The sequence below is a fragment of the Coenobita brevimanus genome, chromosome 57 (genome assembly GCF_032717465.1).
Source record: "Coenobita brevimanus isolate Jiangsu-jjx chromosome 57, ASM3271746v2, whole genome shotgun sequence".
In the NCBI taxonomy this organism is placed as follows: Eukaryota; Metazoa; Arthropoda; class Malacostraca; order Decapoda; family Coenobitidae; genus Coenobita; species Coenobita brevimanus.
The window spans coordinates 56898469-56913468 of record NC_137010.1 but is presented as its reverse complement, the minus strand read 5'-3'; the positions used below and the strand labels follow the sequence as shown (position 1 = coordinate 56913468).

At 46.0% G+C, this 15000-nt stretch overlaps 1 protein-coding gene across 1 annotated transcript in view; it reads left to right on the top strand.

The window, feature by feature from the left end:
* LOC145402037 (uncharacterized) overlaps window positions 1-15000 on the top strand; it is a 73076-nt gene that overhangs the window by 46484 nt on the left and 11592 nt on the right. Inside the window, exons 15-20 of the mRNA XM_080274133.1 lie at window positions 822-942; window positions 1670-1874; window positions 5803-5965; window positions 7797-7923; window positions 10590-10775; window positions 12428-12570. Of these exons, the coding sequence (XP_080130259.1) occupies window positions 822-942; window positions 1670-1874; window positions 5803-5965; window positions 7797-7923; window positions 10590-10775; window positions 12428-12570 (945 nt within the window). The remainder of the gene's footprint in view (window positions 1-821; window positions 943-1669; window positions 1875-5802; window positions 5966-7796; window positions 7924-10589; window positions 10776-12427; window positions 12571-15000) is intronic.

Here is a 15000-nt window from a genome sequence, read left to right as displayed (position 1 = left end):
TTGATAGTGAAGTACATTGATAGTGAAGTACATTGATAGTGAAGTACATTGATAGGGTGAAGTACATTGATAGGGTGAAGTACATTGATAGGGTGAAGTACATTTGGGGATACGAATCTGTGCCCCTGCTTGAAGGCTGATGTACTTTTTCGGTTACTTAAACTCCCTGACACCTCTTCCTAAGCGATTTATTTTGTCTATTACACCATACTGTCTTCTGTGTTACTTAAATCCTTCCAGTGTCGCCATACTCTGCATAAATAACGTACAAAAGGATATTAACCAGCCATAGCCAAAAGTAAATCGCTAAGGAAGAGGTGTTAGGGAACTTCCTTACCCGACAAGAGTGTCTTAGTGTCATTCGAATAAATCTCTCTCTCTCTCTCTCTCTCTCTCTCTCTCTCTCTATCCACCCACCCACCCACCCACATTTATCTATCAGCCTGTCTATCTGTCTGTCTGTCCATCCATCCATCCATCCATCCGTCCATCCACCCACCCACCCACCCACCCACCCATCTACCTATCTATCTGTCTATCCATCAATCTATGTGTTTGTGTCTGTCTGTCTATCTATCTGTGTGTGTCTGTCTATCTGTCTATCTATACATCCATCCACCTACACACCCACCCACCTCTCTATCTATCTATCTATCGATTCATCTATCTATCTATCTATCCATCCATCCATCCATCTATCTATCTGTCTATCCATCCATCCATCCATCCACCCACCCACTCACCTACCCATCTATCCATCTATCTATCTATCTATATGTCTATCCATCTGTCTATCTATCCATCTATCCATCTATCCACAGGCGGGCACCAGTCTCCGCCAGATCTCCTACGATGGCGAAATAGATGATGAATTTTACATAAGGTCCGACCCTTTGCCTGAGGACCCGTTCTTCGTGTCCCTGTGCGGCCACGTGCTGTCAGGTGAGAGAGAGAGAGAGAGAGAGAGAGAGAGAGAGGAGAAGGAAAGGACGAGAAGGGAGTGGATGTGAAAAAGATGGAAGGCAGAGAGAGAGAGAGAGAGAGAGAGAGAGAGAGCTTGCACCGAAAATGAGAAAAATGCAACCTCACACATACTCTCCTAGTCAGTCTCTCAGTATTGCTCACATTAACTGCCCCAACTCTCTTAGTCAGTCTCTCTATTGCATACACTCATCCTTCCACTCCCCCCCTCACAACCTCACACATACTCTCCTAGTCAGTCTCTCAATATTGCTTACTACCTCACACATACTCTCCTAGTCAGTCTCTCAATATTGCTCACTACCTCACACACTCTCCTAGTCAGTCTCTCAATATTGCTCACTACCTCACACACACTCTCCTAGTCAGTCTCTCAATATTGCTCACTACCTCACACATTCTCCTAGTCAGTCTCTCATTAATGCTTACACTTCACCTCTCCACACAACCTCACACATACTCTCCTAGTCAGTCTCTCAATATTTCTCACTCTGCCTCACAACTTCACACATACTCTCCTTGTCAGTCTCAGTATTGCTCACATTAACTGCCCCTACTCTCCAAGTCAGTCTCTCAATATTGCAGGTCCATCCACGTCCCCACCATCTCATCCTCTTACTCCCTCCCCTTACACATACTCTCCTAGTCAGTCTCTCACACTAACTGCCCTATCCGTGACCGCCACCAGGTAACGAGTTCTGCCGCCTGTTACCTGTGCTCATGACCCCGGTCCAGGCCAGCGTGGAGGTCACGGCGACGCAGGACCAACTTTCGGCCCGGCCAGGAGAGTCCAGCGTTGCCACCTTCCTTGTTACGAATTTTGGTCTGGAGAGTGACTTTACCCTGACCGGGACGGATGACCAGAAGTTCCTGTCAGACCTGGACCCGTCGACGTAGGTGGAGAGAGAGAGAGAGAGAGAGAGAGAGGGGGGGGGTGGATGGATGGATGGGTAGATAGATAGGTAGATAGACAGATAGATGGGTGGGTGATTGGATGGATGGGTCGATGGATGGATGGGTGGATGGATAGATAGGTAGGTAGGTAGATGGATGGATGGATAGATAAATGGATGGATAGATAAGTAGGTAGTAGATGGATGGATGGATAGATTAATGGATAGCCAGATAGATAGATATGTTAAATAGATAAATTGATAGACAGATAGATGTATTAGAGAATGAGATATGTAAGCAAATAGATATACATAATGAGATATAGATAGATAGATAGACAGATAGATGGGATACATACCATCATCATCATCATCATCATCATCATCATCATCATTATGCCTCTTCCTACCCAAACGTGTGGTTAAGTACAGTTCAGTATCACACACACACACACACACACACACACACACACACACACACTCTCTCTCTCTCTCTCTCTCTCTCTCTCTCTCTCTCTCTCTCTCTCTCTCTCTAACCTCTCCCAACTCTGGCACTGTCTCCCTCTGTCTGTATTTCCCATCGCCTATGATCTCCAGTCTTTCAAACGCAGTGTGTCAAGGCATCTCGAAATGAACGGATCTTGAATTTGGCGCTCTGTTATCTTGTTTTCGTTTTTTTCTTGGAAGGAACAGTCTTGCTTGCTCCTGGCCTTTGGTTCCTTCTTTCTTGCATAAAAAATAAATCTAACAACCAACGGAATGGGGTCAGTATAGGTTAAGTTCACGGCGCCGAGTGGAAATGTGTCTGGAACTGTTAGAAGGTTTTAGCCAGCCTATTACGACTCTCTAACACTTATCTAACTTCTAACTATGTCTTTAACTCTCCTTATTGCCCTAACTACCTTCTAACACCCTCTAACAACCCCTAGGACCCATCTAAGGACGTACGTAGCGGGTTCAGTACTGGTTAGGGTCATTTCATCAAATTTAACTGTCGGGAACCGTTAGATTTGACTCTCTAACGCTCCTTATCTGCCTTCTAACTGTGCCTTTACCTCTCCCTATTGCCCTGACTACCTTCTAACACCCCCTAACAACCCCCAGGATCCATCTAAACACCAACAAAACGGGTTCAGTACTGGCTGGGTTCATGTCTTCAAATTTAACTGCGTCAGGAACCGTTAGATTTTTAAAAGACTCTCTACGCTCTTTATCTGTCTTCTAACCAGGCCCGACTCCAGGACCTGATATTTGGGCGGGGGGGCCATCTCCATCGTTGGGGGGGGCCTTATTTTTTTGTACTATCCCTTCCACGTATATATTTCTTCTAGAATGTAATGTATAAACATGTAATGAACTAAATATATGCTGCATAATACTAGTGTAAGCGCTAAAACCAGCTGAAACCTTTTTTTTTTTTGGGGGGGGGGGTACCAAAATGAACGTTATTCTTTTCTGTACACGTGAACGTCACTTACATGTCTGCGGAACTGATATCATAAACCCGAAAATTCCGACGGAAGAATTATCTTTTTTGTCCAGATTACTTTGATCTGGGGAAACTGATATTGTCCAAGAGTACATTAACACTCTCAGCTCGAGGAGTTTCCATGTGACGAAAAAAAAATCGTCATAAGGTACGAAGGACTAAAGGATGAGACATAGAAGGCGACTGAAGAAGGGACGGAGCACCAAAAGAATCAGAGACTATCACAAATGTGGAAGAGGAGGAACGACAAACATACCGCAACGCAAACAAGAGGGTATACAACTCGGCCGTTAAAACACCCTCACAAACAGGAAGGCTAAAACGATCAAAGGCGTCAGGAAAGAGAGCTGCGAACACGACAGCCTCTGGGGTTTTGGAACCAACTGTGTATACAAGGAGCTGCAGAAGAATGACGGGAAAGATGGTCTAAAAATCTGGAACGGAGAATGAGGGAAGAAGAACAGACGTTGGGGCGCAGAAGAAGCCATGAGGGGGAAAAAAAAAAAATCGTCCGGAGATAGAAAACATTGTCAACGGTAGGGGAGGAGTGTGAGAGGAGGGTACGAGCTCGAATTGCAAAAGGTGGTTTGATCCTGAGGTGTGAGGGAAGCGTGTTCAAGTCAGGACCGCGGGGAAGCAGAGGAAGGGTATTAGGGAAACGGTGCAACTTAGCAAAGGTACGAAGAGTGAGCACAGCACGAAGGCGGTAAATTGAAGGAACTCCTGATTCAGCATAGAGACATTCAACTGGGGAAGATTTGAGAGCGCCAGTAGCCAAACGCAAACCGTGATGATGCAGAGAGTCAAGTTGTTGGAGGACGGTATCTGAAGCGGAAGAATAAACCTGGCAACCATAATCAAGTTTGGAGAGAGGGAGAACAGTGTGTAGGCGAAGGAGAGTAGTTCGATCGGCGCCTTACAACACATGAGACAAAGTTTGTAAGAGACGGAGGCTCTGCAAAGCTGAAATTTTTAAGGAGTCGATATGGTCCTTCTAAGTAAGACAAGATTAAAAAATAGGGCCAATAAAGGAAGCAGATGTTTTATATGGCAGAGGAGAACCATGAAGAAAAAGAGGCGGTTGAGGAATAAGGCGAGAGCGGGTAAATGTGCTAGCATAAGACTTGAGAGGAGAGAATCGTTTTCCCAGCAGCACGTGCCATATAAACCTGCAAACCGCCGCTGCGCTGATCCGGTTCATTCAACCACGACCGGGTTCAACTAAATTCCAGTCTAACACCTATAACCTATACCAGCTTATTTTGCATATAATGAATTACATCATGACCGCAACGCCCATCTCACCAGTTACTTCAACAAACAAGGGATGAGGCTATGGCACACCTAATGTCTGACTTGGCTCGTATCTCTGACTGGGGTAAAAATAATCTTGTTGTTTTTAATGCATCTAAGACTCAGTTCATACACCTATCAACCCGTCAAAATCTTCCACAGGTGTACCCACTAATGTTTAATAATATTCAGCTTAATCCTGCATCATCCTTAAACATGCTTGGGGTTTCATTTACTCGGGACTTATCTTGGAAAGATCATATTACATCTCTTGTAAAATCTGCTTCCAAGAGATTGGGTGTGCTAAGCCGACTCTGTTCTTTCTTTACCCCTGCACAATTGTTGACTCTATACAGGGGTTTTATCCGCCCCTGTGTAGAGTACAACTCTCATGTGTGGGGAGGCTCCCCACATGCAGCTCTTCTCAATGGGGTGGAGTCAAAGGCTTTTCGTCTCATTAACTCTCCTCCTCTTACTGACTCCCTTCAACCTCTGTCTCTTCGCCGCACTATTGCATCTTTATTTCTTTACACTGCTCCTCTGAACTGTCTGCATGAATTCCTCCACCTCTACGACGGGCGAGTAGCACCCGTCTAGTAGCAAACTCTCATCCCTTTTCTGTCCAGCTCTCTAATGCAAGAGTTAACCGTTACTTCCAGTCCTTCATTTATGCAATAGGTCAACTCTGGAACTGTCTCCCTCTGTCTGTATTTCCTGCTGCCTATGATCTCCAGTCTTTCAAACGCAGTGTGTCCAGGCATCTCGAAATGAATGGATCTTGAATTTGGCTGTCTCTTGTATTTTGTTTTTCTCTTGGGGGGAACTGTTATTGCGGGCTCATGGCCTTTGATTCCTTCTTCCTCGCACAAAAAAAAATTGTTAATCATTAAATATGTAGCTGTATAGGATCAATAGTCATGTGTCATGAATAAGTAGTATATCTGGCTTGAATTTTCGTATATTTTCCCGGTTTGTGTGTAAACAAATCATATACGCTTCTAAGTGAAAAACTGCTGGGGAGGCTATTGAGTTTTTTGGGGGCTAAACCCCTCCATAGCCCCCCATGGCTACGGGCCTGCTTCTAACTATGCTCTTGACACTCGTTATTGTCCTAACTATCCTCTAACACCTTCTTACTGCCCCCAGGATCCATCTAGCCACCAACGAGACCGGTACAGTATCGGCGGAATTCGACGTACCAGATGACGCTGCACCGGGGACAGTCAGTATGTTTACGCTGACTGCACAGAGCGTCAAGCAGACCCAGTCCGTCAACAGCGCCGTCACCCAGTTCCTTGTGCTGCCCGAGGTGAGAGAGAGAGAGAGAGAGAGAAAGAGAGAAACATCAAGAATACCACTCAGCTTTCCTACCAACCTATTCGTGTTCCCCCGTGACATTACTTTTATCAAGCTTATTAACACAGCCATTTTCAAAGACTTTTTTTGCATATATCTTCATTATTTCCATCATTCCTTCACATTAATTTTGTATAACTTATTCTTCTCAGTGCATTCATTATTAACAATTCTTTTTTCATTTTTGTATTTGTATGTGGTAGGTGGGGGAGCTCACCATCCACTCACTCGACGTAGTGCTGCTTTGGGCGTCTGCCCTTTCCTCTCCTCCTTCCATCCTCTCTGTCTTTCTTTCCTTCATTCTTTCCTCTTCCTTCTGCCTGTGGGTGACTTTACACTCCCTCTTCTGTCTTTCTTTCCTTCATTCTTTCCTCTTCCTTCTGCCTGTGGGTGACTTTACACTCCCTCTTCTGTCTTTCTTTCCTTCATTCTTTCCTCGTCCTTCTGCCTGTGGGTGACTTTACACTCCCTCTTCTGTCTTTCTTTCCTTCATTCTTTCCTCTTCCTTCTGCCTGTGGGTGACTTTACACTCCCTCTTCTGTCTTTCTTTCCTTCATTCTTTCCTCTTCCTTCTGCCTGTGGGTGACTTTACACTCCCTCTTCTGTCTTTCTTTCCTTCATTCTTTCCTCTTCCTTCTGCCTGTGGGTGACTTTACACTCCCTCTTCTGTCTTTCTTTCCTTCATTCTTTCCTCTTCCTTCTGCCTGTGGGTGACTTTACACTCCCTCTTCTGTCTTTCTTTCCTTCATTCTTTCCTCTTCCTTCTGCCTGTGGGTGACTTTACACTCCCTCTTCTGTCTTTCTTTCCTTCATTCTTTCCTCGTCCTTCTGCCTGTGGGTGACTTTACACTCCCTCTTCTGTCTTTCTTTCCTTCATTCTTTCATCTTCCTTCTGCCTATGGGTGACTTTACACTCCCTCTTCTGTCTTTCTTTCCTTCATTCTTTCCTCTTCCTTCTGCCTGTGGGTGACTTTACACTCCCTCTTCTGTCTTTCTTTCCTTCATTCTTTCCTCTTCCTTCTGCCTGTGGGTGACTTTACACTCCCTCTTCTGTCTTTCTTTCCTTCATTCTTTCCTCTTCCTTCTGCCTGTGGGTGACTTTACACTCCCTCTTCTGTCTTTCTTTCCTTCATTCTTTCCTCGTCCTTCTGCCTGTGGGTGACTTTACACTCCCTCTTCTGTCTTTCTTTCCTTCATTCTTTCCTCTTCCTTCTGCCTGTGGGTGACTTTACACTCCCTCTTCTGTCTTTCTTTCCTTCATTCTTTCCTCTTCCTTCTGCCTGTGGGTGACTTTACACTCCCTCTTCTGTCTTTCTTTCCTTCATTCTTTCCTCTTCCTTCTGCCTGTGGGTGACTCTACATTGAGTGACAAGCCAAATGGTTTCCTGTACACCAGGGAGCCATTTACTACGCTGGGTGGTAACCATAACACCAAATTTGGCGCCTGGTGGTTTAGTGGGTAATTACGGCGCTCCAATCGGATTGAGCCGGTGAAGGTTTATATCCAAGGAGTGGTTGGGGTTGATTGCTCACGTAATGCCACTCAGGGATGAGTGAGGCTGGCCACTCCCATTTTAAATGTCAGGACCAACTTGCCTAGCCCCGGGCTCCTATGCTTCTGATGGGGCAACATAGAATTGGATGATGGATGGATGGATTTTCTCATTAACACTTCTTTTTCGATTTCTGCATTATTATTATTATTATTATTATTATTATTATTATTTCCGGTATTATTATTATTATTATTATTATTATTATTTTTATTGTATTTTTTTTTCCAGACTACCGACCTAGATCCTCCATCCTGTGCACTTTCTGTTGAGCCGGACTGCACAGGGTATACTTACAATGGCGTGTGTCAGCAAAAGAACTGGACCACTACTGCTACACTCCAGGATTCTGTGTCAGGTATACTCTCTCTCTCTCTCTCTCTCTCTCTCTCACACACACACACACACACACACACACACACACACACCAGGGCCCAGTGTCAGGTCTCTCTCTCTCTCTCTCTCTCTCTCTCTCTCTCTCTCTCACATCTTTTATTATTCAGTTACTCTTTCTTACTTGCTCTCTTCATGCCTCTCTCTCTCTCTCTCTCTCTCTCTCTCTCTCTCTCTCTCTCTCTCTCTCTCTCTCTCTCTCTCTCTCTCTCTCACATCTTTTCTTATTCAGTTACTCTTTCTTACTTGCTCTCTTCATGCCTCTCTCTCTCTCTCTCTCTCTCTCTCTCTCAAGGATAATTCATGAAGGCATACAGGACACTCATGCTGAATTTTTCTTGTACTTATAACCATACACATTAACTCTGTCTTGGCTGAACCATTATTATTTTTTTTTATTTTTTCAGCTGATTTCTGGTGATTTTATTGAGCTGGGAGTGAGTTATAGGAGCTGTCTATCTATCTATCTATTGCCCGACGCCCTAATCATGGAAAGGGTGGCCGCAGACAAAACGCCTCCAAGTCGCTCTGTCGCCCACCATTTGACTGCCTTCCTCCCAGCTCACTCCCCCCTCCCTCATATACCTCTCAGCTCCATCCCTCCACCCAGCTCACTCACTCCCCCCTCCCTCATATACCTCTCAACTCCATCCCTCCACCCAGCTCACTCACTCCCCCCTCCCTCATATACCTCTCAGCTCCATCCCTCCACCCAGCTCACTCACTCCCCCCTCCCTCATATACCTCTCAACCCCATCTCTCCACCCAGCTCACTCCCCCCTCCCTCATATACCTCTCAGCTCCATCCCTCCACCCAGCTCACTCACTCCCCCCTCCCTCATAAACCTCTCAACTCCATCCCTCCACCCAACTCACTCCTCCCTCCCTCATATACCTCTCAGCTCCATCCCTTCACCTCATCCTCGGTCTTCTCCTCCCTCTCCCTCTCTCCTCTTCACCGTACGCGTTAATAGTCACCATTTTCTTTTCTCATGGACTGGGGGACTACGATATTTTGTTCCAACTGTACCTGTTTAACTTGTCCCATTTTTGTCCATTTACAGCTTATTTCATGTAGCTCAGAGGCAGAGACAATGGTACAGCTCTGCGTGCATTCTTTAACACTTCTTCGTGACTAGCGCCATAGACTAGTGTTAATGTTCTGTTACAGCTCAGCATTCAAGATGGATAGATGGCAATTTTAGACCAAGTTAGAGTTAAACGCGTAGGGGGCCGTATGATTTTCTTTTAAGTGTCTTGTATGTCCTGTATTTACACGGTACAATGTCTAAAATATATCAAGTATACTCTTTTTCCAAGAAACCATTTACAACGCTGGGTGGTAACCATATGACCAAACCCTACGTGCTCCCTACGTGTCAACAAGTGGGTTGGTGGAGGGTTAGTGCCCCTCCCCGTAAAACATAACTCAAAATCAAATGGCCACCCCTTACGGGATTATGGCGTCTGGCAATAGATAGATAGATAGATAGATAATATTTTTGAGGGAAGAGTTGCGGACATCTAGCCTTTGGTTCCTTTTTCTTGCATACAAAAGAAGAATGGACCCAAATTCTTCCTGTGGCAGCCTAGGCATTCACGCCATACAAGTGGCTTTCCGTCAATAGGATTATGTTATTTCGTAGTTTAATCCGTAGTTTTGACCCTCGAGCGGTGTGGTGCGGTGAGGATCTGTCCCTTCTCCCCATGGGGCTAAGGTGAATGTGTGTGTGTGTGTGTGTGTGTGTGTGTGTGTGTGTGTGTGTGTGTATGAGTAAATGGGGTGTGTGTCGTCCTGTCTCGGCTACCTCCCTTTCTTTGGGGAAAGCCGCCTGGGTATATAGATAGATAGATAAATAGAGATAGTCGCGGAGCACGACTCTGAGGTTGTCATTATCGTACCTGGCAACCTACCATTCAAAAGTGCCTCCCGTTTCGTGTATAACATGAGACGCAAGTGATTCGTGTATAATATGTTCGTGTATAATATATTCGTGTATATATATATGATACGGACGCACTTTTGAATGGTAGGTTGCCATGTGATTCGTGTATAATATTCATGTATAATATATTCGTGCATAAAAATATGATTCGTGTATAATAATATTCATGTATAATATATTCGTGTATAATAATATGATTCGCGTATAATATGTTACGAAATCGGACGCACTTTTGAATGGTAGGTTGCCAGGGTACGATAATGACAACCTCAGAGTCGTGCGCCGTAGTTTAATCCTCTCGCTACCAGATTAAATTTCACATCAACCCAGCAGTGTTTACCTCCCTCTCCTCCCTCACAGTTCTCTTCATCCCATATTTACCTCCCTCGTCTCCCTCACAGGTCTATTCTCCCATATTTACCTCCCTCTCCTCCCCCACAGGCCTATTCATCCCATATTTACCTCCCTCGTCTCCCTCACAGGTCTATTCTCCCATATTTACCTCCCTCGCCTCCCCCACAGGCCTATTCATCCCATATTTACCTCCCTCGCCTCCCCCACAGGCCTGTTCATCCCATATTTACCTTCCTCGCTTCCCCCACAGGCCTATTCATCCCATATTTACCTCCCTCGCCTCCCCCACAGGCCTATTCTCCCATATTTACCTCCCTCGCTTCCCCCACAGGCCTAAGCAACGTCTACGCCCGTCCAGAAGGCCTGCACTACGAGGTATCAGGCCTCTCCCCAGCCACGAAGTACCCGGTCACCTTAGACTACACCGCGTCCTGTTGCAGCTCCCAAGTGGACATGATTGGCGTGGATGTGATGGGAAATGTTGGGAAGTGCTCCATCGATATGGGGGTGTTGGGAGGTGAGAGAGAGAGAGAGAGAGAGAGAGAGAGAGAGAGAGAGATGGAGATCGTCTGTATATATTCACACTCCGTTGCAGCCATTTCAAAACCAAACTTGGCTGACATTACCAAGATGCAGTCTGCCTAATCTGTGTGTGTGTGTGTGTGTGTGAGAGAGAGAGAGAGAGAGAGAGAGAGAGAGAGAGAGAGAGTCCGTGCGCATGGCTGTGTGTGTGTGTGTGTGTGGTAGTGTGTGTGTGTGTGTACTTCAGTGTTAGACTTGTAATGTACCGTGTTCTGTTACTCTTTCGTCGTGCAATTCCTGAAAATTTATGAATGATTTTGATACACCGTGATCCAGTACCTAATCCCGCGTTTCACCCAAGCCTTGTGTGTTGCGGGGACGGCTTATGTTGCCAGTATCCACCCCGCATCATCATCAGCCATTTATATCTGTTTGTATACATTTCTTGATTTCATAGGCAACTAGAATTTTCACATCAGCAAGATTTACCCTTCCTCTAAACACACAAGACCTGGGATGTGTAATATATGGACTGCCTTATATATTTCCTTACGTTTTTATAATCTTTTTAGTTTGGCAGTTGCAGGATTTGAATATTTGAATTTTGAATTTTTGGTCTCGTATTTCCTGTTTCATGTCACACACTACTCTTCAGCATTATTATACCTTCTCATAACCCTACGTACCTACTTACTTACCTGCCTACCTACCTACCTACCTACCTACCTTATTCGACGTTCATGCCTATTCTTCCTTCGTTCCTTCTTTTCCTTCCATTCATTCATTTTCCCTTCCTTCCTTCCTTTCATCCATCTTTCCCTCCATCCATCCATCCATCCATCCATCCATCAATCCTTCCATCCATCCATCCATCAATCCTTCAATCCATCCATCCATCCATCCATCAATCCTTCCGTCCTTCCTTCCTTCCTTCCTTCCATTCATTCATCCATCCATCCATCCATCCTTCCATCCATCTTTCCATCCATCCATCCATCCATCATCTTCCACTTTCCTTCCTTCTTTCATTTACGGTCACTGCCATCTCATGCTCCTTCCTTCCTTCATTCATTCATTCAGTCATTCCATCTTTCCTTACCTTCCTTCCTTCCTGCTTACCTTCACTCACTCACTGGCCGGTCCACCCACTCCTTCACTCACTCACTTATCCTTCCTTCCTTCCTTCTTTCCTTCACTCACTCATCTTTCCTTCCTTCATTCACTCACTCACTTATCCTTCCTTCCTTTACTCACTCACTCATCTTTCCTTCCTTCACTCACTCACTTATCTTTCCTTTCATCCTTCCTTCACTCATTCATTCATCTTTCCTTCCCTCCTTAAGTCACCCATCTTTCTTTCCTTCCTTCACTCACTCATCTTTCCTTCCTTCCTTCACTCACTCACCCATCTTTCCTTCCTTCATTCACTCTCACTCACTCATCATTCCTTCCTTCCTTCACTCACTCATCTTTCCTTCCTTCCTTCACTCACTCATCTTTCCTTCCTTCCTTCACTCACTCATCTTTCCTTCCTTCCTTCATTCATTCATTCACTCATCTTTCCTTCCTTCACTCCCTCCTTCCCTCCCTCCCTCCCTCACTCACTCCATCACTCACTTACTCACCCACTCACTCACTCACCCGTAGGCATGATCCTGGACCTGGAGGCGGAGAGTGTGGGCATTACGTGGGTGAACCTACACTGGACCATCACCCCTACCATCTTCGACGTCAGCAAATACTCCCTACTCATCAACAGCTACCTGACCATGGAGTTCAGGTGTGCTGAGGTGAGAGAGAAACACACACACACACACACACACACACACACACAGACCCCCCCTTCCCTTCTCTTTCGCCCATACAAAGGTCAGCCCATCTCTCTCTCTCTCTCTCTCTCTCTCTCTCTCTCTCTCTCTCTTGTGCCGCTGAGTTCATACGTCAACCCGGTAGACTGCAGGCTGAGTCGTTCCTCCCCTGCGATCCGCCATTCTCCTTTTGAGGGATAGGGAGGGAGTTGAGGGACGTTTGGATAGCTGGTAATGCAGCAGTGATGAGAAATAGGGAGGTAAGTATGGAAGTTAAGAAGCCACTGCATGATGGTATTGTGATCCCTACCCTGACGTATGGAAGCGAGGCGTGGACCTTGCAAGAGGGGAACAAGTCAAGAGTGAGAGCAGTGGAAATGAGTTACTTGAAAGGAGCATGTGGAGTGACGTGGAGGGACAGGTTGACGAATGAAGAAGTGAAGGAACGTTGTGGGGTGGATGTGGATGTGGTTGAGAAGATTAGGAGAAATACACTGAGGTGGTTTGGACATGTGGAGAGAATGGAGAATGAAAGACTGACTAAGAGGGTGTATGTAGGTGAGGTGGAGGGAGGGAGAGGGAGAGGTAGACCGAGGATGAGGTGGAGGGATGGAGTTGAGAGGTATATGAGGGAGGGGGGAGTGAGTTAGGGGGAGGGCAGTCAAATGGTGGGTGACAGAGCGACATGGAGGCGATTTGTTTGCGGCCACCCTTTGCGGGATTAGGGCGTCGGGCAATAGATAGATAGAAATATAAGGGGCAAGATCAAAGAGAGGGAGAGACCTTTTAAAACTGGCGCATTCATTTAGGGAGTGATATGGGGATTTTTACCCTTATAATATTAGTGTGGATCCTTCTGTCTATCTATTGCCAGGCGCCCTAATCCCGTAAGGGGTGGCCACAAACAAATCGCCTCCATGTCGCCCTGTCCACTCTAGTTTTGATGCTCGTGTGTTCAATATATTTCTTTAGTCTGCAAAACACCACCTTCAATTTCAGAGCGGGAAAAGTCTGCGGAATCCTCACGCCATATTTCCCAGCAAAATACAGTACTATACCTGTATATATGAGTACATTTTTTTTTTTTTTTTAATGTAAGGAAGAAGGAACCAAAGGCCAGGAGCGCGCAAAACCGTTCCTTCAAAGAGAGAGAGAGAGAGAGAAAAAAAAAATTCAAGATCCGTTCATTTCGAGATGCCCGGACTCACTGCGTTTGAAAGACTGGAGATCGTAGGAAGTAGGAAATACATGATAAAATAAAGGAGGGGAAGAGTTAAGGAGGTGACACTGCTACCCACAAAAGCATCATCATATACGCCACATTGAGGTGGTTTGGCCATGTGGAGAGGATGGGGAGTGAGAGACTGACGAGGAGAGTGTGTGCGAGTAAGGTGGAGGGGGAGAGAGGGAGGGGAAGGCCAAGGATGAGATGGAGGGATGGATTGGAGAGGTATATGAGAGAGGGGTGTGTGAATTGGGAGCAGGGCAGTGAAATGGCGGGGGACACGGTGACGTGGAGGCGATTTGTTTGTGGTTTGTACGTTCCTTCGTATCGTTTATAAAGGCCCTGACATCCCTACATGCATCGGCCTTGGTCACCTAATGGCGGCTGTCCTTGCTGCTTGATCTCTGGCAGCCTCCCTATTCATCCCCTTTTCCTTGAGGTCACATTCTATAACCTCGTCCCAGGTCTTTTTTGGTCTGCCTTTCACAACCCTACCCTCTCCATATGCCCAAACCATCTCAGTCTACCCCTTCACATCACAGCACCAATACAATCCAGTCCCATCCTTCCTCTCAAACCATCTCAGTCTTCCCCTCCTCATCACAACGCCAATACACTCCAGTCCCATCCTTCCTCCCAAACCATCTCAGTCTACCCCTCCTCATCACAACACCAATACATTCCAGTTCCATCCTTCCTCTCAAACCATCTCAGTCTACCCCTCCTCATCACAACGCCAATACACTCCAGTCCCATCCTTCCTCCCAAACCATCTCAGTCCACCCCTCCTCATCACAACACCAATACACCCCAGTCCCATCCTTCCTCCCAAACCATCTCAGTCTACCCCTCCTTATCACAACACCAATACACCCCAGTCCCATCCTTCCTCCCAAACCATCTCAGTCTACCCCTCCCTATGACAACACCAATACACTCCAGTCCCATCCTTCAGTACAATCCAGTCCCATCCTTCCTCTCAAACCATCTCAGTCTACCTCTCCTCATCACAACACCAGTACACTCCAGTCCCATCCTTCCTCCTAACTCTTCCATTGCAAACCTAGCCCCCTCAGGCCTCGCATTCAAGGACGCACTGCACATCCACCTAATCATTGTCATTTCTGTACGTTTGAGCTTGCGAATATCCTCTTCCTTTACTGCCCAGGTCTCACTACCATACAGCA